A 27616-nucleotide genomic window follows, 5' to 3' on the forward strand; every position below is an offset into this window, starting at 1 on the left:
GCATTCAGACATCCGATGGAAGTGTAATGCTGGACAAGAGACGGAATACGTCAGTGTGAAGCGACACGCCCCCAAAATCCATTGTACATTTTTCCATAGATACTGTATCTATGGTGTATTCCATAGATTCCATAGAAGCCGTATTCCATAGATTCCATTGTTCCTCCAGTATTTTGTGTGTGTTGCTACATGACTGCGGGACGTTCTCTGATGTCATAGGGTGCTCCGCTGGCGCTGGGTCCATCAGAGCTGTCTGGAATGAACCACGGATTGCGGCCATTAAAGTGGAGGGCGGCCGTTAAATGGGACGAAGGGAAATCGGCCAAAGCGTCCTAATCACGAGGTCGGGGATGTTCACACAGAAGTATGTTCACAGGTCCACTCTTACTCCGGGTCTGGGTTCCTGCAGAGACCTCAGTTCCTTCTTCCCAATCCAACTGAACTGATTGTACCGCAGCCTAAAACAGATGGGAGAATAAAGATGAAGTAAACAGATTACACTACAGTGTCAGTAACGAAACTGGGATTAATGTTTCAACAACCTTCACAGACAAATATCACCAGAAAACCCACGAATCCGCTGATATTTTATCACACTGAACATTAACACAAACACTCACCAGATCCGCTCCAGAGTCGGGTGGGTCAGTATGAGGCGCCTGAGATCGGAGACACATCGGTCTGTGAGCGAGTTTGATCCCAGGTTTAGCTCCGTCAGTGATCGGTTGGTACTGAGAGCGGAAACGAGATCCTCGACACCAGAATCTGTAAGATCGACATTGTACAGCCTGGAGAATAGAGATAGTGAGAGGGTGAAGGACACAGAGAGAGAGAGGAGACGGTACAAATCCACAGTGTTTATCAGTAACACCATTGCTGATCACATTAATGCTCAGTGTCATATACCCAGTGACTTTAAACACAATCGACCAAAATCTGGTACTTACTCTGCTTTCTGTATTTTACACTCTGAGTTCCCCAGAGTCGCAGACACCAGCTTCACTCCTGAATCACCCAGTTTATTACCACTCAGGTCCAGCTCAGTCAGTGATGGGTTTGTAAAGAGAGAGGAGACAAGATCCTCGGCACCAGAATTTGAGAGACGGACCTTCCCCAACCTAGAGATGAGAGGGAGTGAGGGTGAAGGACACAGAGAGACAGGAGATGGTACAAATCCCCAGTGTTTATCAGTAACACAATTACTGATCACATTAATATTCAGTGTCAGACACCCAGTGACTGTAAACACAAACTCCTACAGTCTGGTACTTACCACAGTTTCTGTATTTTACACTCCGGGTTCCTCAGAGCCTCAGACACCAGTTTCACTCCTGAATCTCCCAGTTTATTCGCCCCAAGTCTAAACACAGACAGACAAATTGTTGAACAAAGTGAGTCATACCGTGAGTCTGAGGGAATTTCTCTCGCTGGGATATTTCAGGAAACATTAAACCCTTCAGTAAATCACTGATCAGAAATCCAATCACTGTCAATGTCCCTCAATGACCAGCCCCAGGGTATTCACCGAATGTCGTTAATTTAGTCTGTCGATGTGACCCTGTAAACTCCCCACAGTGTATTTCATTCTCTGATGATTAAAAAAAAATTAAGAACGTAGGATGGTCAGGTGGAACAGCATTGAAGGAGGAGGAGTTGTGGATTAGAAAATATCAACGAGTCGGCGTGCGAGACGCCCGCCAGCGTAACGGGAGAGAGAGCCCACGAGTAAGAGGGTTGGAAAAGATAGAGCCCAGTTGAGGAACGGGGATAGGGAAAGTGAGATCCCACAGATGGATGGGGAATGAGGAACAGATCTCACAGGGCGAAGAGGGACGGGGAAGAGATGTCGGAGAGGAGGATACGGGAAGCAGGAAGAGACATCCCACAGGAGGAAACGAGATGGGGAAGAAAGGTCCCACAAGAGGAAGGGGGTGGGTGAGAGAGGATGTGATGCAGGTGAAGATCGCACGGATGGGACGATTCTGAATTAAAGCACATATTCCAGAGAAGAGTTGCCCGCATGGGTCTGGGTATCATGTTGCGTGCAAAGACAAACAAATGGAGTGATGGAGATAGTGACACACGGGGAAGCAAGGGAGAGGACGTTCTCACGAAGGTATTTCTCTCGCTCGGAAAGGGACATTCTGCTGACCCTCTCATGTTCTGCATTGGGAAGAGGGCCTGAAGCTCCGAATCACCTACTGCAGTCAGTGTCGCTCTGGGTGTTAGTAACAGTGAGAAGGAACATTGTCAATGGACGTATCACAGGCAACGAGAAATAAGGCCATTCCTATGATTTACTACGATTAAACCGATGCTCGTTGATTACTAATCTGAAAGAAGTCTACAAAATCCCTTCACACCAACCCACAGAACCCTTCTGTCCTTGGGGAATTACTGACCGATTCGCTGGTCTTTTAAAACATAGGACATAGAATTCCACAGCACATTACAGGTCCTTCGGCCCACAATATTGTGCCGAGTATAGAACCTACTCTAGTAGTTGCCGAGAATTCCCTACCGCATAGCCTTCCATTTTTCTAAGCTCCACGTACCTATCTTAGAGTCTATTATAAGACACTTTTGTATCCGGCTCCACCACTGTCGCTGGCTGTGTATTCCACGCAACTACCATTTTCTGTGTGATAAACTTACCCCTAATATCCTCTCTGTATCTATTCCCAAGCACCTGAAAACTATGCAGCCCCTCGTGTTAACCATTTCAGTCCTGTACCTATCTAAGAGTCGTAAAAGACCCTATTGTATCCGCCTCTACCACCCACTACTCTTTATGTGAGGAATTTCCTCTGACATCAGCCGTTTACCTACATTCACGCACCTTAAAACGATGCGCCATCGTGTTACCTATTTCAGCCCTGGGAATAAGCCTCTTGCTATCCATACGATTAATGCCTGTCATCATCTTATACACCTTAATGAAGTTACATCTCATCTTCCATCGCTCCAAGGAGGAAAGGCCAAGTTCACTCAATCTATTCTCATAAGGCATGCTCCTCAATCCAGACAACATCCCAAGTGTTCCTTGAAAATTTGCCACATTTATGCGATGCATTTCCCTGAGAATATCTGCTGTCAATTTATGCTCCCATGTAAGTTTCTGCCTATTAAGAGGAAGAGACAGAGTGGACAGCCAGTTCCTCTTCCCCAGGGCACCGCTATTCAATACAAGAGGAAATGGCTTTAAGGTAAGGGGTGGAGAGTTCAAGGGGGATATTAGAGGAAGGTTTTTTTACTCAGTGGTTGGTGCATGGAATGCACTACCTGAGTCAGTGGTGGAGGCAGATACAATAGTGAAGTTTAAGAGACTACACGACATGTATATGGAGGAATTTAAGGTGGAGGGTTATATGGGAGGCAAGGTTTAAGGTTCGGCATCGCATTGCGGGCCGAAGGGCCTGTACTGTACTGTGCTGTATTGCTCTATGTTCTATGTTCTAGTAGCATCATATTTCCATCTACCCAAATTAAATCATTTCCCAAATTGTCTCTGCTATCCGTCTCCAGCGCTATGGTAAAGACGATACGAATCGTGATCATTACCTCCCAAATACACTGCCACCATGAGATCCGACACATGAACAGGTCCCAACTTTCCCAATACCGGGTCCATTAAAGGCTCTCCTCTAGTTGGTTTATCTACATTTTGCGTCAAGAAGCCTTTCTGAGTATACGTAACAAGCGCCAGCCCATCTAGACCTCTTGCTCCAATGGAATGCCAGTCAATATTAGGAAAGTTAAAGACACCCATCATAACAACCCTATTATTATTGCACCGTTCCAGAATCTGCCTCCCTATCTGCTCCTCGACGTCTCTGTTACTATTGGAGCCTATAAAAAGTAGAGCTATTGACCCCTTTCTATTTCTGACTTCCACCCACAATGACTGAGTACATAATCTCTCCATTACCTCCCACTTTCCTGCACCAGTGACACTATCTCTTTTTAGCAATGCCACGCCCTCACCTCTTTTGCTTCTGTTCCTGTCTCTTTTGATACATCTGAAGCCTAGCACATTCAGCAGCCATTCCTGCTCCTGAGACATCCAAGTCTCTGTAATGGCCAAGGCGTCATATTGCCATACATTGATCTACGTTCTAAGTTCATCCGCCTTATTTATGGTACTCCTTGCATTAAAAAAGACACAGCTCAAACGATCAGGCCGAGTGCATCTTTGCTTTATAATCTGCCTATCCTTCCTCAGAAACTTCGTAGAAGCTGCATCTGTCTGTGCGCAAACGGCCTCATCCCCTGCCTCTTCGCTTCAGTTCACACCGTCGTGAACATTGAGTTTCAAACCTGCCCCATAGCATTAGCAAACCTCCCCGTCAGGATATTCAGTATATTAGTTCCCCTCAGATTCAAGCGCAACCCTCCCTTTTTGTACAGGTACCAAAAGAAGTCCCAAAGGTCCAGAAATCTGAATCCCTGACCCCTGCTCCAATCTTTCAGCAATGCATTTGTCCTCCACCTCATTCTATTCCTATCCTCACTGTTGCGTGGCACAGGCAGCAACTCCGAGATTAATAACCTTGAGGTCCTGCTTCTTAGGTTCCTTCCTAACTCCCTGTGTTCTGCTTTCAGGGGCCTCTTCCATCTTTCTACTTACGTCTTTGTTACCAATACATACGACGACCAATTTGAGGATATTTTAGACGCGTTCAGAACATCACATACCCTAGCACCTTGAAAGCAAACCGTGTTTCTTTTTTGCTTTCACAGAATCGCCTATATGTTCCTTAAGTAATTAATGCTGCCATTCCCTTCCAAACCTGCCACTGCTGCTTCCCCCAGGTTGTCGTTCCGCTCAACTGTACTCAGAATGGAGTTATTGTTATTGTTCAGGGAGATGGCCACAGAGGTGCTTTCCACTGCCTGAGTCTCTCCTTTTGTTCATGTCACAAGCTTGACAGTCTGGTTTACTCCAGTGCTTTTCCCAAATCCTTTACTATTGAAACAACATAAAGGAAAGATAAATTAAGTTACCCCAACACCTGGCACTTGTGTAGCCCCGGTCCCAGACGCTGGATGCCATCCGAATGAATCTGGCAGTACCTCAAGTCGAGGTGTCTTATTGTATCACAGAAGGCGATGATATGAGCCAGGACCGCGCAGTCAATGGGGGTCAGTGTCATACCACGGAATGAAAGTGAATCCACAGATCCCAGTGTGGCCTGAGCCAGCCCGCTGTTTTGAGACTCGAATAGGTAGTGCAATGTGTTCAGGAGGCTCCTTTTGCCAGCTTCATTCCTTGTGTATCTAACCTGGCGTTTAAACTCCTCCTTCACCCAGTCAATCACTCGGCAGGTTGTTTCATGAGGAAATGGCCCCAAGAACTCCTCCAGGCCCCGAGCTGTCATTGGGTTCGAGAGACCAGCAACAAAACGGAGAAATACCTCAAATCGCCCATCTGTCGTGCTGTGGGCTTCAGTGAGGAATATCAGGATATCTCCGAGATGTGGATTCAGGAATTGTGCGACTGCAGCTACAAACTCTTGGATGGTGAGGTGTGGAAATGTGTACACCACGCACCGGGCAGAATCCTCTCTCTCCAAAAGCTCTATCAGGAACCCGGACAGGAATTGGGAAGGCTGCAGATTGTAGTTGATCAAATCTCTATCTGTAAAGACAGTCTTCTTCTGGGACACACCTCTGAAAGCCATCTGACCAACCCTGACTAGCACATCACGGGGGTTCTCAACCTCACGGCCATGGTTTTTCAGTATGCTGTAAATAAAGTAGGAATATAGTTGGGTGATGGTCTTGGGAACTCGCTGCGGGTCCCTGGCTCTTTGTGTGAAGAAGGGGCCCAGTGCCAGAGCGAGGATGCAGCAGTAGGAGGGGTTGTAGCTCATAGTGTACAAGATCTCGTTCTCCTGCACGTGTTTGAAAACAGCTGCTGCTACCGTCTGATCTTCAAAATACCTGTTGAAATATTCCTTCCGTTCCTCACCAACAAACCCCAGAATTTCAGCCCAGACACTGATATCTGCCTTTTCCAATGACTGTAAAGAAGTGTGGCGGGTCGTCACCAGCACTGAACACCCTTGAAGCAACTTGTGCTGGATTAAACTGTACACAATGTCAGACACCATGCACTTATATTCAGGATCTGTGCATGTGTCCTGAGGTTCTCTGTCTCTCCGATTGTCAGCAAAATCGATTCTGTGCATGAATTCATCCAAGCCATCGAATATAAACAGCAATCCCTTTGGGTTCTTCCAGACCTCTCTCAAGAAATTGCCAAAGTATGGATACTGATCCAGAATAAGTTCCTTCAAGTTTATTCTGCAATTAATGGAGTTTAAATACCGGAATCTGAAACTAAAGATAAACTGGAACTCTTGGTATGTCTTCCCCGTGGCCCAGTCATAAACAAGCTTTTGTACCATTGTTGTTTTCCCGATCCCTGGGCCTCCAGCCACTGCTGCCGAACATCCTGAACTTGGTGGGGGGAAGAAGCCCTTCGATGGGGCCCGTAAACTTTGTGAGTAACTTTTCAGAAACAGATGATCAATGCGGATTTTCTCCAGCTCTCCGCGGAGGTGCTTCTGTCTCCACTCCTCGTGGTCTCTGCCCCTTGCCAGCAGTTCATGTTCCACCAGTCTCCGATCTCGAACAGTTGAAATGACCGTGAGCTCAACGTATCGATCAAGCAGCTGGAAAACCTTCACCTTCTCCCTCATCAGGATCGTGTTGACTCTCAGTTTTTCAGTTTGTTCCCGCAGAGTCTCCTTGTGTTTCCTCTGAAAGTCTAAGGACAAAAACAAAAACAGTTTGTAAGTGTGTGTTGTAATGTTCCTGAATTGTCCAAAACATTTACTCTCAGAAAAGCTTTGCAGAAGTTGAGAAAAAAAATCTGATATAATGCTGAAAATGAATCCTTGAGCAAAATAATTTCCACGCCCCATTGATTTGACATCTTTCCTGAAGGTTATATTTGCACCCCTGCCCCCCTCCCCCAATGAGGTCAACGCGCACGGTCCTAAGTAGTTCACTGTTGTGGTTATACTTCGAGTGTGATACTCAATACCCCAGACCTAGCAACAGAAACCTGACGCCCAGATTCTGGCAAGAGCTAAACAGGGGCACATATTGTCAGAGTGAAATGAAGACTTTGAGATTTCCGTTGCAGCGCTTACCTTTCAGATGCTTGGACACTTCAGATAAACCCCGCTCAGTGTCCATGTAGGCGAACTGGCCGTCACCTGTTCAAACAGATTAACCTGCATGAAGTCTGTTCTGTGTAATACTGCAAATTCATCAACAATTACATCTGGAACACACAGTGTATTGTTCACCGTACCCTGTTCCCGTATTTCATTCAATATTCTGCTCAGCTTCGGTAAGTGGTGGTGTAGTTTCACAAAGGATTCCCACATCACCCTCCGGGCCCCGGAGCCCTTCTCCATCACCAGATCCAGGAGGAGTTTGGAAGCGCCCGCTCGGTTTCCGTTCTCCGCGAGTTCAGTCACTCTCTGTAATGAACAATGGGGAATATATTGAGGAGCGGAGAGATGAGTACAAATCGACCCTGAGCATGGACTGACCCAGCATATTCAGGACGCCACAGATCAATGAGCCATTGGAATGTTCATAGAGGCAGTGAGATTTTAAAGGAAGCGAGCGGGGTCAGTCACGACCTTCTGTATGCCACAGATTGCGGGGAATTATCCACCTGGCAAAGTTTAAGCGGAGCAGACTTAGTGTGAGTGAGCCAGAGATAGAGTGGGACTTGAGGCTTTGTGTCGGAGAAGTTCAATGAGTCGAGGCGGAAACTTTAAGTGGATTTTCGTTAATGTATATCTCTTTTTTCACGGTTAGAACAGACGGAATGCCAGGCAAAATAGTTGAATGCTCTTTCTGCAGGGTGCGGCAAGGCAGGAAATCCTGCGGTGTCCCTGACAACTGGGCCTTCAGGAATTTCATCCAGCTGCAGCTTCTTAACGACTGTGTTAAGGAATTGGAGCTGGATCTGGATGAACTCAGGGTCATTCAAAAGGCTGAGAGGTTAACTGACGGGCTATACAGGGAGAGAGCTATACCCAAGGCGCAAGGATAGGGAAAGGGGATAGGCAGCCACTGCAGGAAACCCCTCTATAACAGGTAAACGGCTTTCAGTTGCGGGGTATGACCTAGTAGAGAAAAGCCACGGCGATTATGTCTCAGGCTCTGAGTTTAATTTTGTGATTCAGAAGGGGTGAGAAGAGTGAACTGCGCTGACAGGGGAATTTCGTGGTTAGAAGAACAGACAGGGGATTCTTTTGACGAGATCAAGATTTCTTGATGGTGTGTTGTCACGGCCAGCGATATGTTGGATCGAATCTGAACCTTTCTTAAGGGCACGGTGATCAGCCAGCGGTCGTGGTCCACGTTGGTACCAATGACAAGAGTAGGAATTGTGATGAGGTCCTGCAAAGTGAGTTCATGCAGTTAGATGCTGAGCTGAAGTGCAGGACCTCCAGGGTTGTGTTTTCGGGATTGCCACCCATACCACGAGCTAGTGAGGCCAGAAATAGGACGATAATACAGGGTAATGTGTGGCTGATGAGATGGTGTATCACTGAGGGCTTCAGATGTTTGAATGTTTGGGCTCTCTTCCAAGGAAGTTGGGGCTTGTACACACGTGTTCGTTTTGCACCCGAACTGGAGCGAGACTGATGGACTTGCGGGAAGGATTGTTTTCACCGGCGGGGGGGGGGGGGGGGGGGGGGTTTAAACTTGAGTTGCAGGGGGAGGTGAAGAACCAGAGGGGATATTGGGGTGTCTGTGTTGGAAAAATGTTGTTAAACCGACATACAAATTCAGGAAACTAAAGAATGTGTATCGTGAAGTTTCCTTTTTCCCAGAATGTGTATTATTTCTTTGCAATGAGTACTATAGGAAAGACAAATCAGCCTAGCGCATGGATCAGCACATTGAGTTCGAGCAGTGTAACCATGAATGTGATTTGGTTGGAGGAGGTGCAGGACTGGCAGCTCAGCATTCCGGGGTTCCATTGCATTAGACACGGTTCGATAAAGCAGGAGCGATTTCATGGAGGGGATGGCATAACTAGTCAGAGAAAATGTTCAGACAGGGCAGACTGAGCATTGCTCAGACAGGACAGACTGGATCGCTGTTCCAATGAGACTACATGGGTGAAACTACAAAATAAGAAAGGGATGACCACGTTAGTGGGATTATATTATGGTGCACCCAATAGTCAATAGGATTTAGATAAATAAATGTGAGGGAGACCACAGAAACAAGAAACACAAGATTTTGATGGTAGACAATTAACTTTCCATTTATTGACTGGCATACCGAATTAAAGGGCTGGATGGTATAGTGTAGGTCAAATGTGTCCAGGGAAGTTTCTGTAATCAACATATACAGGTCACTACTGGAGAGAGCGCATTCTGGAATTCCTATCAGGGAACAAGACAGGGTAAGCCACAGAGGTGTGTGCAGACGAACAGTTCGGATCTGGTGATCATAATACTATTAATTTAAATAACATTATGGAAAAGGATAGGTCTGGTCCTCGGGTTAAGATGCTAAATTGGAGAAAGGCCAATTTGAATGGAACCAAAAAGGATCTGACGAAAGCGGACTGGGACTGGTTGTTTTCTGGTACAGATACAGAAGTGTGAGGCCTCCAAAACTGATATTTTGAGAGTACAGAATTCAAATGCATAAATGACCACAAGTAAAGAGTTTGAATGTTCCTGACAGAATAAAAGGCAAGGGTACCTTCGTATAGAGAACGTTGGATTTTTAGAGATATCAAGGCCCTGAGCGCATCACAAGTATAGGCTCAAAGGATCAAATGAGGTACTTGATGAGTACAAGAAAAGCAACTGTTATTAAAGGAGGAAATCAGGAGGGCTAAAATACGGCATGAGTTTGCTCCAGCAGACCAGGAAAAAGAGAACCCCAGACTATTCATCAAATATATTTAGAATAAAGATATACCAACAGACTAAATTGGTCCTCTTGAAGTTCAGAGTGGGCTTTTATGCATGAAGCTGAACACGGTGGGGAAGATTTTAAATGGATTTTTTGCATTTACATTTACTCGAGAGACATACAGAGTCTTTAGTTTGAGGCAAAACTGCAGTGAGATCCTGGATTCGATAGAGATTACAAAGGAGGAGGTGTTTGCTTTCAGAGGGAATTAGGGAGGGTACATCCCTAAGGCTTCCTTCGTACCTTGTTTGAGGCTAGTTCAGAGATTGTAGGTGCTACATAAAGATATTTAAAATGTTAGATGCAGAAATATTGGAGTGTGGCTAATGTTGTTTAGCGGTTTGAAAAGGCTGTAAGAATAAGCCAGGGAAGTACAGGTTGGTGAGTCTAACACCAGTGATAGTAAAGTTATTTGTAGGTATTCTGAAGGACTGGATATGAGTATTTGGATGCACAAGGATTCATTAGGGATGGTCAACACTGTTGTGTACCTGGTATATCCTTTCTAACCAATCTTATTGTTTGTCGTGTATGTTACCAAGCGAGTAATGAAGACAAATGAGTGGATGTTGTCTACATGGACTTGGCAAGGTCTCTCATGGGAGCCTGGTCAATAAGATTAGATCGCTTGACATTTATGACATGGTGGTAAGTTAGTTTAGATATTGGATTCGTGGAAGAAGCTAAGAGAGGTAGTAGAGATTTGCTTTCTGACTGTAGATCTATGACTAGTGGTGTGCCTCAGGGATCTGTACTGGGTCTGGTGTTGGATGTCATATGTATATAAACACTCTGGATGATAATGTGGTAAATGGGTCAGCAGAATCTGTGGACGACATCAAGGTAGTAATACCGAGGAAGGTTATCAGAGCTTGTAGCGGGATCTGGAACAGTTGGAAAAAGGTGAAATGGAGATCGGTAGATAGAATTTAATGAAGGCAAGTGTGAGGTGTTGTACTACTTGACGACAAACCACGATAGCTGGGGCACTGAGCGGTGTGTTAAAACCAAGATATCAGGGAATACAGGTCCAAAATTCCTTCAAAAGTGTTGTCAAAGGTAGATGTCCTGGTAAAACTTTTAGGATATGGGCCTTCATAAATTAAGATACTGAATACAGAAGCTGGGTTATTATGTCGAGATTGATGTTGCAGAGGCTGATTGGGAAGAATGTGTGCACCTACCACATGGAAGGATATCAATAAGATTGAACGAGTGCAGAAAACATTACAAGGTGTTTTCAGGACTTGTGGGACTGAGATATAGGGACAATCTGAATAGGTTAGGACTGCCATAGACTGTAGGAGGACCAGAAGAGATATGATAGAGGTATAAGAGTTTATAAAAGGTATAGATAAGGTAGATGCAAACAGGCATCTATTACTGAGGTTGGGTGAGACAGGAATTAGAGGTCCTGGATTAAGGATGAAAGATGAAAGAAAATTTGAGGGAGAACTTCTTCACTCAGAGGCTGGTGAGATAATGGATCGAACTGCCATCGAAAGTGAAATATGGGCATTTGATTTGAACACTTAAAAACAATTTGGATAAGTACATGAATGGGAGGGGTATGGATGTCTCTAGTCTGTGTGCAGATCAATGCGACCAGGCATATAATAGGTCAGTCTGGACATGATGGGCCGAACAACCTGTTGCTGTACTGCAGAATTCGTTGACCATGGCTAAGTCAAACTATGACAGGGTTACTGTCGATTTTTCCTGCGGTAATCCCTGGTGAACCGCAGCAGGTTCACAATTAACTGCAAGGCTCCATGAGGGTCCAGTGTCAGCCTACACCTGGGAACTGACAGTAAGGAGCAGACAGCAATGGCAGGACTTTTGTGCATGTCAGAGAGACCAAAGTCAAATGGTAGTAATGCAGAGAAGGAAGTTTCGGTTGAAATTGTCAGCTGTCTCATGTGGAACGTCAGGGTTAGGGAAAATGTGTAGCTCTTCACTAAAATTCAGTTTGATGAGCAATAGGTGAATATGTACCAGTAACAGGAGGACCATTAGAAAGACGTTTCTTGGTAATTGCGTGTTAACTACAGATGTTTGGACTATTTTCAATTGTATTATTTTGCAGTGTCCAGTGTTAACAGGATATGCTGGTAAGTACAGACTCCAAATGGAACAAGGAACAGAAGGTAACTGAACCGTGAGGCATGTTGGGATATTTGATCAAATGCAAGACGGTCGGTATTGGAAACGAGAGACGGTATTCAGTACTGCATGTTCAATTCATGATGGGGTTGAAGGAGGACTCGAGAAATGAGCTGAGATATATGTCACTATATATTTGATTTCTGGGAAACCCGGGCATAGCCAAGAGAGCCTGGTGATGACCATTAAGGTCAAGCATTCGGAACGTGATGTGATGTCAGTCTGAGTAGTGTAAAGTAGTTTTCTGTCCACTTGCAATGTCCGTTAAGTATCACCTCTCAATCATTGTCTGTATCCTAACCCGTCTAAAAGTGAATGTGATCACAAAACTAGAGAGAGGTTTGTATTGGTTACTATAAGTTCAGGGTTTCTGCAGAAGTAAAACTCTTTTAGTGATGTTGCCCACAAGCACTGCAGGGGTTTTATACCCCAGAGATGCCGTTGCGCCGCTTCTGTCGGTCTGTGATTGATTCAGTAGAATCTACACTATGTTCTTTCCACTTACGTGATACTCTTGCCCGGTGAAGTGATCCTCGCCCATTAGCATGAAGCCGACTCCCTCCACACCCTCCTCAATCGCCTGCTGCAGTCGGTCCGTGTAGAATCTCGACAACTGGAACAGGTGGTGATCCTCACAATTTGACAGGAAGGCGGAGATTGCGGAGTTCAGATCTGTAGTCAGTCATACAACATAAAATAGTAGCGTACCATACGTATGCGGACACGTTGCCAATTTAAACCAATCTCATCTTCAGCAACATGGTCAATATCCCTCTGTTCCCGGCCTACTCATGAGTTCTAACGCCTCTGCTGAGTACCTGTTTCCAGTCCCTCCCTCGGCAGCTCATTACAGACACCGATCGCTCTCTGTGGGAAACATGCGTCATCAATCCCCTTTAAACTTTACTCTCTGACCTTAAGCCTATTCACTCTAATGCTTTATATTTGCACCGAGTCACAGATTACGTCTCTCATAAATGTATGAATTCTCTGAGATTGAGGCCTCAGTCTCCGCCGCTCCAGAGAAAGCAATCCAAGATTGATCGATCTCTCCCGGCAGCCAATATTCTGCAATCATGGTGAAATTTATCTGCACTCTCGCCCGAGCCTCCACACCATTCTCGTGATGTGGCTGCAAGATTTGTGCACAATTCTGAGATTGTATTTTAAACAATACTGAGATTGTCTATGCCCATCCATCACTAGACCCGTCCATACATCAGCCTTCCTAATGGTCCCAGCATTCACTGCGCACTTCGCTCGTGGACTTGACCTCCCAAAGTGCAACCTCACATGGCCCGACTTAAGTGTACTTGGTGATTCTCTATTCATATTTCTAATTGTATGCTGAACATTTTAATAAGAGTCCCAAATTTACACAACTCCGCCGAATCAGTAAAATCGACGAATCAGTCCAACTGGGTGATTCTATAAATAAGCATTCTGAGTAATACATAGTTCATTCTTAAGTTATTTACATCACACACGACGCATAGTGAGCCAGTGATCCTTGCGGAGACAAATGGTCAGAGACCTTCACCCAAAAGAATACTCCTTCAATCCTGACTCTATATTATGTGACCAAAACGACACTGAAATCAATGTCCAAAGTCTCTGCTGAAGATTCCTCAACCTGCAACGTTGATAGTTCATTTCACTCTATAGGTGATCTCTGATCTGTTGAGCTCCTCCACCATTGTGTGCCTTGCCCTCTCTACTTACCCTCTTGTTTTACTTTAATCTTATTCGCAAAGGCCATTCATTGCATCGATAGCCCACTCTGATTCCCTGGTTAAAATTTCTGCTGTTCACTGTCTCCTGCACCCAACCCGTTCTCCCACAATATAACATGCCTTAAGTCGGCCACAGAAAACAGACACCAGGAAACTCCCCTCGCCTCCATTGAACAACAACTCGAAAATCCGGGAAGAATTCGCCAATGGCCTTCCAAAAGAGAAAACAACATCTGTGTCTCTCACTGCATTTCCCACATCACAGCTTACCAAATGCTGACAGAAATTCTGTCTGTTCCCTAGACTGTTACATTGCCCGCTGTCCTATTCCTGTCTGAGTGTCACCCACACCCACCTTTTTCAGGAGCTCCTTCGCCTTTCACTGAGGTGAGTGGATTGAGTAGACCATTCCCGTTTTTAGGTCCCTGCACTGGACCTGGTGAATTGTTCCAGTGCTCAAGGTTGCTTTACCAGCAGGATCAATGACACCGTTTCATAACCCTTTTTTCTGTGCCCCTTTAACGCCTAGGTCTATTCCTCTGAACTATTGATGATTTGACTATACGTGTACCATGATGACAGTTTTAATGAGAAAGAGCCCAGTGAGCATACCTGTGTCCATTTTGACTCTGACTGAGGTTGGTTGATTGTCTGCTGCTTTTCTGCCGTCCGTGTGGAAGAAAACACCACCTGCTGCCGACGATCTGAATTACACAAATAAAAAAGTATGAGTCGGTTACTCTGCTCTTCATTATTTAAAACACTTCTGTATTGTCAGTGCTCAGTCTCCTACATTCCAAGGAGTAAAGACGTCCTCCCCAGACAGGACGTCTTCCGGACCTGACAGCACTCTTGCAAATCTTCTCTGCATTATTTCCACTTTAACCAAGGCTTTTCAAACAAATGTCGGCTGGAATCATACATTGTGCTACAAACACTGTTTCACCAACGACTCATACAACGGCACCATAGTGTTAACACAACTCTTTACAGTACGAACCACTCGGTTTCAATTCCCGTTGTTGCCTGTAAGGGTTTGCAGGTTCACACCGTGATCGTATGTGTTTCGTCCGGGTGCTCCGATTGCCCCCACCCCCACTGTCTTAAGACGTACCAGTGGGCAGATTAATTGGTCATTGTAATAATATCACATACAACAAGCTGGAGGAAATCAGGAGGTCGGGCAGGATCCGTGGAAACGAGCATTCAACGTTTCAGGCCGAGACCCGACGTCGGAACTGAAGGGGGAGGGGGCAGGGACCCTATAAAAAAGGAGAAGGCTGGTAGGTGTCAGGTTGAAAACCAATCAGAGGAATTCTCCAACTTACGGCAATTCTCTCCCGCTCCCTTTTTCTACCCCAGATTTGACACTGCCTCCTCCTCCAGCTGCTTATCACCTCTCTCCTGATTCTTCTACTACGCAGTGCTTTCACCTTACATTCCTTCTTCACCTTTCCTGCCTATCCCCTCCCTGCTTTACCTCCCCCATCCCTTGATCTTTCCTCTGACACCCACCAGCCTTCTTCTCCCCCCCCCATCTTCTTTATGGGTTTCTTTGACCCCAGCATCTGCAGTGTACTTTGTGTTTAAAATAATGTCACAACTCCTGCACTCAGTCCCCTGACTGTTGAAGGCGTGATAAGCACTTCTTCGACACCCCTTATCGCCACATTGATTTTGAGATAATTTGCAACCCTTCCTGCAAAGCACAAACTCCAACCCAGGAGTGAAAGGCAGTGACATTGCTCCCCACAGCGGTAGGGGCCACACTCTGTTTCCCAGGTGCTACATAGGCCAGCCTATCCAGTGGTCTCCTAATTCCCTGAGAACTCCGTCCCCCCTCATCTACCGCTTCATGGTTCGACACTATTGGAGATAATTTTGCTCTACCTTACGAGGCTTCCACTGCCCTACCACTCGTGCAACTCGGAACATTCATTCCTGGAATTTGTCTCGTGAATCTTTTCTGAACCCTCTCCAATCTCAGTATATCCTTTCTCAAATAAAGAGCAAAAATTGCAGACAGTGCTCCAAGCGTGGTCTCACTAGCGCCTTATAGAGCCTTAACATCACATCCCTGTTCTTACATTCTATACCTCTAGAAATGAATGTCAACAACGCATTCGCCTTCTTCACAAGCCACTCAACCTGGAGGTTAACCTTTCGGGGATAGAACATAGAAGCATAGAAACATAAAAAGTCAACTCACCATATGACCTTCGGCCTACAAAGCCGTGCCGAACATGTCATTCCCTTAGAATTTACCTGGTGTTACCCATAACTCTCTAATTTTCTGAGGTCCATATACCTATCCAGAGGTCTCTTAAACGATCCGCCTCCACCACCATTGCCGGAAGCCCATTCCACGCACTCACCGCTCCCTGAGTAAAAAACTTACCCCTGACTTCTCCTCTGTACCTACTTTCAAGCACCTTAAAACTGTGTCCTCTCTTGTTAGACTTTTCAGCCCCGGGAAAAAGTCACTGACTATCCACACGATCAATGTCTCTCATCATTTTATACACATCTAGCAGGTCACTTCTCATCCTCCGTCGCTCCAAGGAGAAAAGGGAGAGTTCACTCAACCTATTCTCATAAGGCATGCTCCCCAATCCAGGCAACATCCTTGTAAATCTTCTCTGCCCCCTTTCTATGGTTTCCACATTCTTCCTGGAATGAGGCGACCAGAACTGAGCACAGTACTCCAAGTGGGGTCTGACCAGGGTCCTATATAGCTGCAACATTACTTCTCGGCTCTTAAACTCAATATCAAGTCGTATGCCTTTTTAAGCACATAGTCGACCTGCGCAGCAGCTATGAATGTCCTATGGACTCGGAACCCAAGATTCTCTGATCCTCCACACTGCTAAGTATCGTACCATTAATACTATATTCTGCCATCCTCTTTGATCTACCAAAATGAACCACCTCACACTTATCTGGGTTGAACTCCATCTGCCATTCTTCAGCCCAGTTTTGCATCCTATCAATGTCCCACTGTAATCTCTGACAGCCCTCCACACTATCCACAACAGCTCCAACCTTTATGTCATCAGCAAATTTACTAACCCAACCCTCCACTTCCCCATCCAGTTTATAAAAATTAGAAAGAGTAGGGGTCCCAGAACAGATCCCTGAAGCACACCGCTGGTCACCGGACACCATGTAGAATATGAACCATCTGCAACCACACTTTGCCTTCAGTGGGCAAGCCAATTTGTGATCCACGAAGCAATATTCCCTTGGATCCCATGCCTCCTTACTTTCTCAATAAGCCTTGCATGGGATACCTTATCAAATGCCTTGCTGAAATCCATATACACTACATCTACCGCCCTACTTTTTTTTTCCATGTGTTTAGTCACATCCTCAAAAAATTCAGTCAGTTTCGTAAGACACGACCTGCCTTTGACAAAGCCATGCTGACTATTCCTAATCATATCACACGTCTCCAAATGTACATAAATCCTGCATATCAGGATATTTTCCATCAACTTGCCAACCACTGAAGAAAGACTCATTGGTCTATAATTTCCTGGGCTATCCCTACTACCTTTCTTTAATAAGAGAACAGCATCTGCAACCCTCCAAACCTCCTGAACCTCTCCCGTCCCCATTGAGGAGGCAAAGGTTATCGCCAGAAGTTCAGCAATCTTCTCTCTCGCCTCCCACAATAGTCTGGGGTACATCTCATCCGGTCCCGGCGATTTATCCAACTTGATGCTTTCCAGAAACTCCAGCACATCCTCTTTCTTAATATCTACATGCTCAGGCTTTTCAGTCCCCTGATAGTCATCATTACAATCAAAAAGATCCTTTTCATTAGTGAATACTGAAGTAATGTGTCCATTAAGTACCTATGCTATTTCCTCCGGTTCCATACAAACTTTCCCACTGTCACACTTGATAGGTCCTACTCTTTCAGGTCTTATCCTCATACTGTTCACATACTTGTAGAATGCCTTGGGGTTCTCCTTAATCCTGTCCGCCAAGTACTTCTCATGGCACCTTCTGAATCTCCTAATTTCCTTCTTAATCTCCTTCCTGCTAGCCTTATAATCTTCCATATTTCTATCATTACCAATTTTTTAACCGCTGTTTACCTTTTCTTTTCCTCTTGATTAGATTTACAACATCCTTTGTACACCACAGTTCCTGTACCCTCCATCCTCTCCCTGTCTCGTTGGAACGTACCTGGGCAGAACAGCACACAAATATCCTCTGAACGTTTGCCACATTTCTGCTGTAGATTTCCCTGAGAACATCTGTTCCCAATTTATGCCTCCAAGTTCCTGCCCGATATCATCATATTTCCCCTTACTCCAATTAAACGCTTTCCTAACTTGCTGCTCCTATCCCTCTTCTATGTTATGGCAAAGGAGATAGAATTGTGATCACTATCCCCAAAATGCTCTCCTACTGAGAGATCTGACACCTGACCAGGTTCATTTCCAAATTCCAGGTAAATTGCCGCCTCTTCTCTTGTAGGCTTATCTGCATATTGTATCAAGAAACCTTCGTGAATATAACTAGCAAACTCCACGCCATCTAAACACCTTGCTCTAGGGCGATGCCTATCAACATGTGGGAGATGAAAAACTCCCATCACGACAACCCTGATATTATTACATCTTTCCAGAATCTGTCTCCCTATCTGCTTCTCGATGTCCCTGTTAATATTGTTACTATTTTATTTACTATAAAAAGCACCTAGTAGAGTTATGAACCCGTTCCTGTTCCTAGCTTCCACCCACAGAGACACAGCAGACAATCCCTCTGTGACTTCCTGCTTTTTTGCAGCCGCGACGCTATCTCTGATCAACTGTGCCACGACTTCACCTTTAAGCCTCCTTCCCTATTCTTTCTGTATCATCTAAAGCCTTTTGCACAAGCTTGGTATCTTGAACAACGACTCGCAAGCTCCTTTGCATCTCTGCATTTTGAATTCTATCCCCATTTAAATAATAGTCTGCAAGTTTAATTCTTCCACCAAAGTGCATTACCAGACACTTTTCAAAATTGTATTTCATTTATCTCTTCTTTTTCCAATCCCCTAAGCCATCCCAATCCCTCTGCAGGCTCCCTGGTTCCTCAACACCACCCGTTCCTCCACCTATCTTTGTATCATCGGCAGATTTAGCCATAAATCCATTAATACCGTGGTCCAAATCATTGACATACATCGTAAAAAAAACAACAGTCCCAACACCGAACCCTTTGAAACTCCACTGGTAACCTGCAGCCAGCAAGAACAGGATCTCTTTATTCAAGATTCAAGATTCAAGATTCAAAAACTTTATTGTCATTCTAACCGTACATCAGCTCTGCAGGACAGGATGAGACAGCGTTTCCCAGGAGCAGTGCAATCATAACAGAATAAACGCAGCACTAAGTAATAAACATAACAGTAAATAGTAAAACACAACAGCCACATGTCAGTTAAAATCAAGTTGTAAGTGTCCAGTGCAAGTTAAAAGTGTCCAATGCAGAGTCAGGTAGAGCAGCTATTTAGCAGTCTGACTGCCTGTGTGAGGACGCTGTTTAGTAGCCTTGTGGTTTTAGTTTTGATGCTCCTGTATCGTTTGCCTGATGGCAGAAGAGCAAACAGCTCATGGAGAGTGTGTGAGGGGTCTTTAACGATATACCGTGTCTTCTGGAGGCATCGACTGTTAAAGAAGTCTTGGACAGAAGGAAGGGTGACCCCAATAACCTTCTCTGCTCCCCTAACCACACTCTGCAAGGCTTTTTTGTCGGCAGCACTGCAGCTGGAGTACCAGGTTGTGATGCAAAAGGTCAGCACACTCTCAACCACGCCTCTGTAGAATGTAGTTAAGATGTTAGTGGGGTGTGATGTTTGTTTAAGCTTCGTCAGAAAGTGCAATCTCTGCTGAGCTCGTTTCACAATCCCAGTGGTGTTCCTGGACCAGGTGAAATTGTCCGAGATCTGCACCCCAAGGAACTTGACGTTTTCCACTCTCTCCACTGTGGAGCCGCTGATGCTGACGGGTGTGTGCTCAGGCTGAGACCGTCTGACATCGATGATCATCTCCTTGGTTTTGGTAACATTAAGCATCAAGTTGTTGTCACTGCACCAGCTCTCTAGGTGTTTGACCTCCTTCCTGTACATCGTTTCATCATTTTTGCTGATGAGCCCCACCACTGTGTTATCATTAGCAAATTTAATGATCAGGTTCTCCCTGAAACTGGCTGCACAGTCATGTGTTAGCAGTGCAAACAGCAATGGGCTGAGCACACAGCCTTGTGGGGATCCAGTGCTCAGTGTGATGGAGTCAGAGACGTTCCTGCCAACACGGACTGACTGTGGTCTCTCTATCAAGAAATCCAGAATCCAGCGACACATGGCCAAGCGACGCCAAGCAGCGACAGTTTCCCCACTAGTCTCCGCGGGATGATGTTATTGAACGCTGAACTGAAATCAATGTATAGGATTCTGGTATAAGTGTCTTTGTTGTCCAAGTGAGAGAGAACTGTGTGCAGTGTGGTGGATATTGCATCCTCCGTAGAGCGATTTGGACGATAAGCAAACTGTAGAGTATGCAGTGATGAGGGGAGGCTGGCTGTGATATGAGGCTTGACAAGCCGTTCAAAACATTTCATCACAATAGGGGTCAGGGCAACGGGACGGTAATCATTCAAACAGGCTACAACTGATTTATTTGCTACAGGGATGATTGTGGAGGTTTTGAAGCATCTGGGGGCGATGGCTTGACTACGGGAGATGTTGAAAATATCTCTCAGGACATCTGCTAATACATCAGCACATTCCTTGAACACACGTCCAGGGATGTTGTCGGTACGTCTCGCTTTTCGTGGGTTAACCCTGGCAAAGGTCCTCCGTGTTGGCTCTGAATCAATGATTGGAGCCAGCTGGTCAGATCGTAAGAAGGGACAGGCTCTCCCCCTTGCTGTGGTGTTTGATGCTTCGAAGAGTGCAAATAATTTGTTAAGCCTGTTTGGAAGATTGGCGTCGCTGACATAAATCTTCTGCCTGATCTTGTAGTCAATCGGAGCTTTAATTCCCTGCCACATCCGTCTGGTGTCACCTGTGTCACAGAAGTGTCCAGGTGTTTTGCCCGCATAGGCCCTTTTCGCTTTCCTGATCCCTAGTGAAAGCGCAGTCCTGGCTAAGCGAAGCGCACTCCTGTCCCCCGATCTGTAGGTTGTGTCATGGGCCTCCAGTAGTGAACACACCTCTGTTGTCATCCATGGCTTTTTACAACCACGTGCGGTGAAGGTTTTCATCACAGTGACATCCTCCGTGCATTTGGCTATGTAGCTGATTACTGCCTCCGCATACACCTAAATGTCTGTATGGTCATCATAGGAGCCTGCTGTTCTGAATATGTCCCAGTCTGTGTGCAAAAAACAGTCTTGTAGTGCTGAGGCTGCTCTATTTGGCCAGACCCTTATCTCTCTTTTCTCTGCTCTCACACGTTTAAGCAGTGGTTTATATGCTGTTGTTAACATTCGCACTTTGTTTTCTGCCGACCAGCAAATGATCTACCTATGCTAGTAACTTCCCTGTAATTCCATGGGCTCATATCTTCCTAAGCAGCCTCACGCGCATCTCCTTTGTCTAACCTGCTTGTTATTTCCTCAAAGAATTGCAGTAGATTTGTCAAGCAGGAATTTCCTTTCAGGTAACCATGCTGGCTTTGGCCTATCTTGTAATGTATATCCAGGTACTCTGTAATCTCATCCCTAACAATCGATTCCAACAAAGTCCCAAACACTGATGTCAGGCTAACTGGCCTATAGTCTCCTTTCTGCTGCCTCCAACCCTTCTTAAATAGTTAAGTAACATTTGCAATTTACAGTCATCTGGTACAATGCCAGAATCTATCGATTCTGGAAAGATCACCATTAATGCATCCACAATCTCTCCAGCTACTTCCTTCAGAACCCAAGAGTGCGTTCCATCAGGTCCAGGAGATTTATATACTAAGCTTCCTCAGCATCCTCTCAGTCGTAATTTTCGCTGCGCAAACTTCACTTCCCTGACAATCTTGAATGTCCGGTATACTGCAGACGTCTTCCACTGCAAATTATTCATTCAGTTCCACTGCCATCTCTGCATCTCTCATTACAATATCCCCAGCGTCATTTTGTATTGGTCCTATATCTACCCAAGTCTCTCCTTTACCCTTTATATACTTAAAATGTTTTAGTATCTTCTTTGATATTAATCACCAGCTTCCTATCAAAATTCACCTTTTCCTTCCGAATGACCTTCTTAGTTTCCTTTTGAAAGTTTTCAAAACCAATCAAATCAAGGGCCAAGGTAAAAGCAAAACCAATCCTCTATCTTCCCATTGGCTCTGGGTTCCTTGTCTTCCCTCTCTTTTGCTTTTACCTTGGCCCTGACTTCATTTGTCAGCCACGGTAGTGTCCTTCTTCCGTTTGAAAATATATTCTAATTTGGAAAATATCTGCCTTGCACTTCCCTCATTTTTCGCAAAAACTCCAGCCTTTGCTGTTCTGCTGTCCTTCCTGCAAATGTCCCTTCAGCCAGTTCCCCTCTCATGCCGTAGTAATTTATTTTATTCCACTGAAATATCAACTCATTGCATTTTATTTTTCCCTCTCAAATTTCAATGCGAACTCGATCATTTTGTGATCACTTTTTCCTAACAGTTCCTTAACCTTCTTATCACCTCCGAGTCATTACACAACGCCCAATCTGGCGCAGCCTAGTCGTCTTAACAACGAGCTGTTCTAAAAAGCCATCTCCTAGACATTCTACAAATTCTCTCTCTTGACGTCCAGTACTGACCTAGTTTTCCCAATCCACGTTCTTGTTAAAATCTCCAACGATTATCATGACATTGCCTTTCTGACACGCCTTTTCTATCTCCGGCTGTAATTTGTAATCTACATCCCGGCTGCTGTTTGGAGGCCTGTATACAACCGTATTTCGATTACTTTTACCCTTGCCTTTCCGTAACTCAACTCATAGAGACTCTAAAACTTCCAATCCTGTGTCATCTCTTTCCATTGATATAATATTATTTCTTATACACAGAGCCACACCACCAGCCGAACCCCCCACCCCCCGGCCTCCGCTCCGCCTACTAACCTATCTTTCTGATACCCCGTATATCCTTGGATGTTCAGCTCCCAATGGCAGCCATCCTTTGGCCACCGTGGACGCCTTCAGGTCCTTGGTAAAGAAAGCTTGCGCATATCTGGCGTAGTGATCCCTGATGACTAGGATATTCGCCATGTTACCGGCATCTGGCTCTTCTGACGGGAAATTCATACCAACCAGGTCCAGGGTCCCCACACTGTGCAGTTGGGACAAGAGATCTGCCCGCGTAGGCAGCGTCTTCCTCGGTACGCATCGATTCCACGACTTGCAGTAATCTTCGACCTCCGGCTTCATTCGGGGCCAGCAGAATCGGTCTCTGAGCAATCCATAGGTCTTTTCCACACTCAGATGTCCAGAATCATCATGGAATGTCTTCGACACACTCCTCCAGTACTTCTCAGGCCAAACCAGCTGGAACGCAGAGGTCGGTCCGGAGGTGACGTGACCCAGTCTAGTATCTGGCTCCTTAACTTCAAACTGGGACATGCTCTCGGAAATGGAGGCACCACCGCGTATTTTGTCTTCTTCGCCTGAGCCATGTCTCCCTTTTCGACCGCTGATCAAATGGTACTGATGCCCGTATCATCACGCTGAGCAGCTGCCATTTCGCCAGAACTCAATTCCGGCAACTGGTTTGTCTTTAGCTCAGCTGGGTTACAGTGAACTTTTGGAATGGCTTCATCAGAGTCATCCAGTTGATCTACCGTTCGATTCTGCCACTGTTTTCCGCCTGCCTTCACCGTGATGGCAAATTGACACATGCTTTCACTCCCGGGGCAGGAACGCTCTCCCACTCTTCGTTCCCTGTCCAGTCCTTCATGCGCTCAATGCCCCCGCTGTTTTCTCCTTAACACGCTGGAATTTTGCGGGACTCTCGATATGCCCTGGGGCATCGTTTCAAACTGTAAAAATCTCAGGAGATATATAAATAGTGTCTTCTGTTTGTCGATCTGTCACAAGGGGACATGGAATGGACCCAATTGCAGGACGCAGGCACTGAAGTACTAGGGGCAGGACAGAAACAACTAAAGTATAGAACCAGGTGGGGAGACCGTGTCGTGTGTGAGGAACGTGACACTCAACAGTGATCCCAGAGTTCCGGCAAGGCAGGTGGATCGCAGAGTTCCGGCAAGTAAGATCATCCCAGAGTTCAGACATGGCAGGGCGGAAGGTGGATCCCGGAGTCCGTGGTAAGGCAAAGTCCTCCGGGCGGACCGCATAACTCCTTGGCAGGGCCGGCTCCCAGGCATTGACACAGAGGCCTGGGCAAGACACCTTCCAGATTCACCATCTTCTCTGCCAACCTCCTCTTCCAACTCGCAGATACCGGGGAGTTCCCGACGCTGAATAACTCAGCGGTCAACTTTCTCCTTTTTTTCCAACAGTTTCTCCCCGGCTTGTCTTACAGGGACACCAGATACTACCATCACCGGGAAAAGATGCGCCGGGGCATCTCCCGCTTTAAGGTGACCTCCCTCTTCGTAGTGTCACTGACAATCGCTGCCATCCGGTTCGCCTGTATAACCGAGGGCTTCTGCAACTCGGGCCTCACCAGAACCCCAGCAAGCACTCCCAACTCGTCTTCATGCTCTCTTCCAGAGCATCGACCAAGAAGACCTCGCCCTCGGCATTCCTGGAAATTTGGGGTTTCCCATTACTCTCGTTGCTTCCCCTGGCAGTAAAACGATTGGCTTGGACTGGGCAAACCATACAGTCCCTTGTCTAAATTCGAGATCCGGCCCAATGCAGCCACGCACTTGCTCAAAAGCAGCTTGAAACACAGGGTGAACGGGAAATGTTCTCAGGAAGCTCTCTCCAGCTTTCTCCTTACAGGCTGCCGTGAGACTCCTCAAAACAGGAGTGTTTGTTCCCACAAGAATGGACACGCCGCCCTTCTCAATAGGGTCCAGAAAAACCAGCACTAATGTAACCAGCCACTCCCATATCGGCCTCCGAAAACCACAGCTTTACTGCGCCAGAAGCAATTTAGCTGCCTCTCTAGCAGAAAAATGTAGGGAAAAGGTTCCCCGTGAATCCCACATGACAGAGCCCTTCAGATCAGCTAGCAAGCAGGATCTTGTTAGAGGCTTTACCAAAGTCCTAAAACTGAACGTCACTGCTCAACTCCATCTATCCCCATAGCTCTCTTCAAAAATCTTAGCAACATTTGACAGACATAACATCCCACTGAGTGGTGTGGACGGTGTTTTACCCACAACCAGACGCCCGAACTGCAGCACTGCAGAGTGAGGAAATTCCGATCCCAAATGTAGAGTTACCAACCTGGACTGAAGCCTGTGTACTGCCAGTACCATATTCATAGAGGCGCCTTCCTAATATTATAATGCACACACAGACTCCCCTAGGACGCTTTGGTATTTGTAGAATTACCAGTGTGGACTGTAGCCCGTATCCTGCCAGTTCTGTATTCTCAGAGACTCCATCGCAATATTAGAACACACACACTGACTCCCCTGGGACGTATTTGCCGTGGATTGTGGATTTCCTGCCATTTCCAGTTCACAAACTGAGGTGGAACTGGAAGCTAATGACTCTTTGCCGGGGCCGGGGCTCAGGCTGGTTCCCCGGTCTGTAGATTGTGAGAGGGTGCGGGTACACTTCAGCTTGTCACAGCAGCTAAACTGAGCACATTTGATCATTGTTATGCGATCATTGCTGTGTGCGATCACACCCTGCACAGTTGGCTGCCATGTTTTCCACAGTGTAGCAGGACCAAAATGTTTATAATGTAAAATTATAGAATAGGAAATGTTGGGAACTCAGTACATAAGGACACATCGGTGAAAGAAGACATGGTGAAAGACCCCGTTTCACAACTGGGGCTGTTCAAGTTGCTGCCGATCTGCTGAGCGTTTCCAGTATTTTCTTATTCTTGCTTTAAATTTCCTGCAACAGTAGCTCCCTCCCGCCCCCCCCCCCATATTTCACTTCACAAATATTAACTGATTGCCAAATAATGGAACACTCCAAACTGTTCAACAGATTTGTGTAAATGCCACCCAACCCCACTAATTGTTTAGTTCTCAGTTCTTTCCGACCCTACTGTAAAACATTCCATACAGTCAATGCTCACAGCATCCATTCCTTCCAATATCACTCGGTTGCATTTGCTTCTGAGGCCACGCTGAGAGGCGGTGACCACAGAGCGATAAAAATGTAACACTTCTTATAACACTTGCTACAGCTCTGACATACTGTTACCCTGGAAATGAAGGAAGAGGTTCAACGAAAATAACCGAAAAAGGAAATAACTCGTTAATCATAATCTACATGTATAATTATGACAAAGATACACAGCTGCTATTCTGTAACGGTGCATCTGAAATTGTAGTGGCTGATTTTACCCTGCCTCGCGCTGTATTCAGTGAACTCGTGTTAGTAGTTCTGGTAGTTCTAGCTAACGAAAAAACAATTCCTGGAAAAAAAAATGAATTAAAAGGTGCAAAACAACAGTTCACAATGAAGGCCAACGTTAGAAGAAAGATTGCTGAAATATATCATTGAGGTGATGGATACAGTGTGGACAGAGATTGAACAAAATGGTTAACATATATCATTGAGGCGGTGGGATACAGACCGTACAGAGATTGAACAAGATATGTATCACTGAGGTGTTGGGATACAGGTTCCCCAGGTGCAACCCAACGGATGGGTTTAGTCCAGGCATCACCACCTCATCCCCTCCTGGAGTTAGAGCAATAGGTGCTGAGAGGCGGCTCCTCTCAAGCAGTTCAGTGTGAAGGTTCCACAACCGGAACCAACCCTTGCAGGTTGTGTCCAGGAAGCGGGCTGAGTTCATCAGTTCGTTTAATTTAAACGGACTTACAGCCGAACATCAGGCCACACCCCTTGGGATCGGCCTTAGTTCTCACCGATGGGAAATTGTCGCTCTCGTTGCCCCCTCAGGACCGGCCTCAATACTCACCGATGGGAACTTGATCTATTTGCCCCGCAGACAGGCATCCGTCCCCCGGCTTCCCGCCGACTATCCGCTTCAACTTAGAACGGAAAGAAAACCACCGCACATCCGTCGACTGTGAGAGCGGGGGCGGGGCCTCGTAAGCAAAAACCCGCAGATGTTGCAGATCTGCGTTGAAATGAGAGCGAGAAACGGGATCACATGACGTGTGGAGGGTCTTCCAACTGAATGGGTGATTCTGCTCCTCGCTCCTCACATGCTGCCTGACCAACTTTCCGCATTTCCCAATTATTTCATACTTACACCAATTACATTTTTAATATTCCCTGTGTATCATCCCCGTCCCGATTGCTCCACCCACCTCATCCCACGGTTTCAGAGTTATCTGTTGAATTCCCATCCCGGTCCGAAGCCCAATTCTGACCCAAATAGAAGCTGTGCAGTTTTCATTCAAATCACCTCTGTGTTTATAAAAATTGCTCTATGTCTATTCACATTCCTCCGGACTCACTGGACAGGAACACCGAAAGATCAAGTGTGAAACAGCAGGAGGTGGCCATTCAGCCTCTCAAAACAACAAGATGCGATTTCCCCGATCCCTTCTGTCTTCTCACATCTGCTGATGTCTGTTTTATGTGAAGAGGATCACTGATATCCATCGTCCTCCGGGGATCAGTCTGGTGAATCTCTAAATCAAATACT

At 45.9% G+C, this 27616-nt stretch overlaps 2 protein-coding genes across 2 annotated transcripts in view; both read right to left on the reverse strand.

The window, feature by feature from the left end:
- Positions 1-27616, reverse strand: part of LOC140724394 (uncharacterized) — a 120050-nt gene that overhangs the window by 57717 nt on the left and 34717 nt on the right. The window lies entirely within an intron of this gene.
- On the reverse strand, positions 77-26982 carry LOC140724396 (NACHT, LRR and PYD domains-containing protein 3-like). The gene is made up of 10 exons (XM_073038843.1): positions 26921-26982; positions 14478-14569; positions 12638-12804; positions 7325-7496; positions 7161-7226; positions 5005-6772; positions 1274-1360; positions 948-1118; positions 621-788; positions 77-458 (listed from the first exon to the last, which is right to left on the reverse strand). Exons 1-10 carry the CDS (start codon positions 26956-26958, stop codon positions 371-373), a joined length of 2817 nt encoding a protein of 938 aa, XP_072894944.1. The 5' UTR covers positions 26959-26982; the 3' UTR covers positions 77-370.

This window comes from Hemitrygon akajei, unplaced genomic scaffold, assembly GCF_048418815.1.
Source record: "Hemitrygon akajei unplaced genomic scaffold, sHemAka1.3 Scf000204, whole genome shotgun sequence".
Classification (NCBI taxonomy): Eukaryota; Metazoa; Chordata; class Chondrichthyes; order Myliobatiformes; family Dasyatidae; genus Hemitrygon; species Hemitrygon akajei.

Excerpts from the sequence above, each read along its gene's own strand:
- LOC140724396 (XM_073038843.1), bottom strand. The coding sequence starts at position 26,958 with ATGCCTGTCTGCGGGGCAAATAGATCAAGTTCCCATCG. Across the intron at positions 1,119-1,273 it reads TGTAAAATACAGAAACTGTG|GTTGGGGAAGGTCCGTCTCT; the intron begins GTAAGTACCAGA and ends TCTCATCTCTAG. Across the intron at positions 459-620 it reads CCGACTCTGGAGCGGATCTG|GCTGCGGTACAATCAGTTCA; the intron begins GTGAGTGTTTGT and ends CATCTGTTTTAG.